This window comes from Terrapene carolina, unplaced genomic scaffold (assembly GCF_002925995.2).
Source record: "Terrapene carolina triunguis isolate 2854851 unplaced genomic scaffold, T_m_triunguis-2.0 Scaffold34595, whole genome shotgun sequence".
Classification (NCBI taxonomy): domain Eukaryota; kingdom Metazoa; phylum Chordata; order Testudines; family Emydidae; genus Terrapene; species Terrapene triunguis.
The window spans coordinates 1,999-3,939 of NW_020698946.1; the positions used below are offsets into that span (position 1 = coordinate 1,999).

The following is a 1,941-nucleotide window of genomic DNA, read 5'->3' on the forward strand; positions in this document are numbered from 1 at the left end:
GCATTGGTCTTAGCAACTATAAACCCGTATTAGACTTTGAGGAGTCATTCATCCCTTCTGTGGGATGTGCAGATCAGTGTTACTGTATCCCATTTACAGAGGAAGTGCTTTTAGCAGAGAAAGATAGAACAAGCACCGTTGGCTGGACGTTAAAGCCAGACAAACTGAAATTCAAAACAGAGCTGGTAGAAATTTTAAAAAATAATTTTTCATTCTGTAAAAAAATGCAGTTCCAGATAAGCTAAAAGAATATAGAGTGAATTCAGAAAATAGCTTTGGCTGAAAATAAAGAGTGTAAAACAATGTGAAAAATTCAGAACATTTTATTTCAACATTTTTGAAAAGAAATGTTTTCTATTTTTATTTTTAAATGATATTTTATCTCAAAATTTAGCTAGGTATTAAACATATATCCTTTATATCCAAGCAAACCGAAGTTTGTATTTTTTTTTTATTTCAGCAAGAATGACTCAAATATTTCTATTTTGGCAACAAGCTACCAAGGAAATGTTGGATTCTCCAACACTTGAAGTCTTCTGATCAAGACTGGATGCCGTTCTGGAAGACGCGCTTTCAACAGACAGGTGTTACGAGGTTCAAAGCAGAACTAATTGGGTGGAATAATAAAGCCTGTGTTACCAGGAGACCAGAATTCACCTTACAGACCTGGCCTTACAATCTATGAAGATAGGGATGAATTTCTCTCTCCATGTCTATGTACTGCTCCTGACCCACCAAGCCCATTGGGATGCCTGACATGAAGTCGTTGACCAGCCAAGTTCACACCTGTCCTGCAACTTTGTGGTTTGGCATTTTCATGAGAACCTCAAACACTTAGAACCTGCTCTGCCAAAGGCATCCTTCAGGGACTCTTTGATTTGTTCGTTGCGGAGAGCGTAGATGTAGGGGTTAAAGAGAGGGACCACCACACAGTACAGAAATGACACAACTTTGTCAAAGTCCTGCACACCCCGCTGTCCTGGTAGGAGGTACCTGAAGATGGAGCTACTGTACAATATCACAACAACCAGGAGGTGAGCGGAGCAGGTGGAAAAGGCTTTTTTCCTTCCTGTGGTGGACGGGATGCACATGATAGTGGAGATGATACAGCCATAGGAAACGATAGTGACTGTTAAAGTACCAAGTAAGATAACTGTTGCTGAAAAAAATATCATTACCTCAAGATGCCCCGTGTCCACGCAGGAGAGTTGGAGCAATGCGGCTGTATCGCAGTAGAAGTGGTTTATGACATTGGGGCCACAGAATGGTAACAGCACAACCATAAATGTTGGGGGAACCATTATAAGAAAACTCATCACCCAGCAGCCCAGCACTAACTGGAAGCAGACCCTGCCATTCATGATGGTGCCGTAACGCAAGGGATGGCAAATAGCCATGTAACGGTCAAAGGACATGACAGCCCCATGACAAAACATAGAGGCACCCAGGAAGAAGACCAACAATAACTGAAGGAAACAACCAGGGAAGGAAATAGATTTTCTCTCTGTCAGGAGGCTGTAGAGGAACCTGGGCATGATGACAGAGGTGAAGCAGATTTCTAAGAGAGCGAAGTTCCTGAGGAAGAAATACATGGGCAACTGGAGGCGATGGTCCATCAGGGAGAGGGTGACAATAATGATGTTTCCCATTACAGTCAACAGGAAGATAACTAACAGAACCACAAACAGGATAATGTTGACGTGGTGGTTGTTGGACAGTCCCACAATGATGAATTCCACCACTGTGGTCTGGTTCTTCATTCTTGGTTCATCTGTAAAGACAAATTAAAAACATGTCAAAAACAGAGCTGCTTGGACAATAGTGACAGAACGCTTAGAGGACAAATCTGTAAATACATAGAACTAATCTTTTCAATGGGAATTGGGGTCAGGTGGCGGGGCGACGACTCACCGTCGCGGCACCTCCTGCTGGTCGTCTAGG

The 1,941-nt window shown here is 42.6% G+C and overlaps 1 protein-coding gene across 1 annotated transcript; it reads right to left on the reverse strand.

Annotated features, from left to right (window-relative positions):
* Positions 1-815: 815 nt before the first annotated feature.
* LOC112101891 (olfactory receptor 6C75-like) lies at positions 816-1,760 on the reverse strand. The gene has a single exon (XM_024192851.2). The coding sequence runs from the start codon at positions 1,758-1,760 to the stop codon at positions 816-818; it is 945 nt and encodes a 314-aa protein (XP_024048619.2).
* Between the last annotated feature and the right edge of the window lie 181 nt (positions 1,761-1,941).

Excerpts from the sequence above, each read along its gene's own strand:
- LOC112101891 (XM_024192851.2), bottom strand. The coding sequence starts at position 1,760 with ATGAAGAACCAGACCACAGTGGTGGAATTCATCATTGTGGGACTGTCC.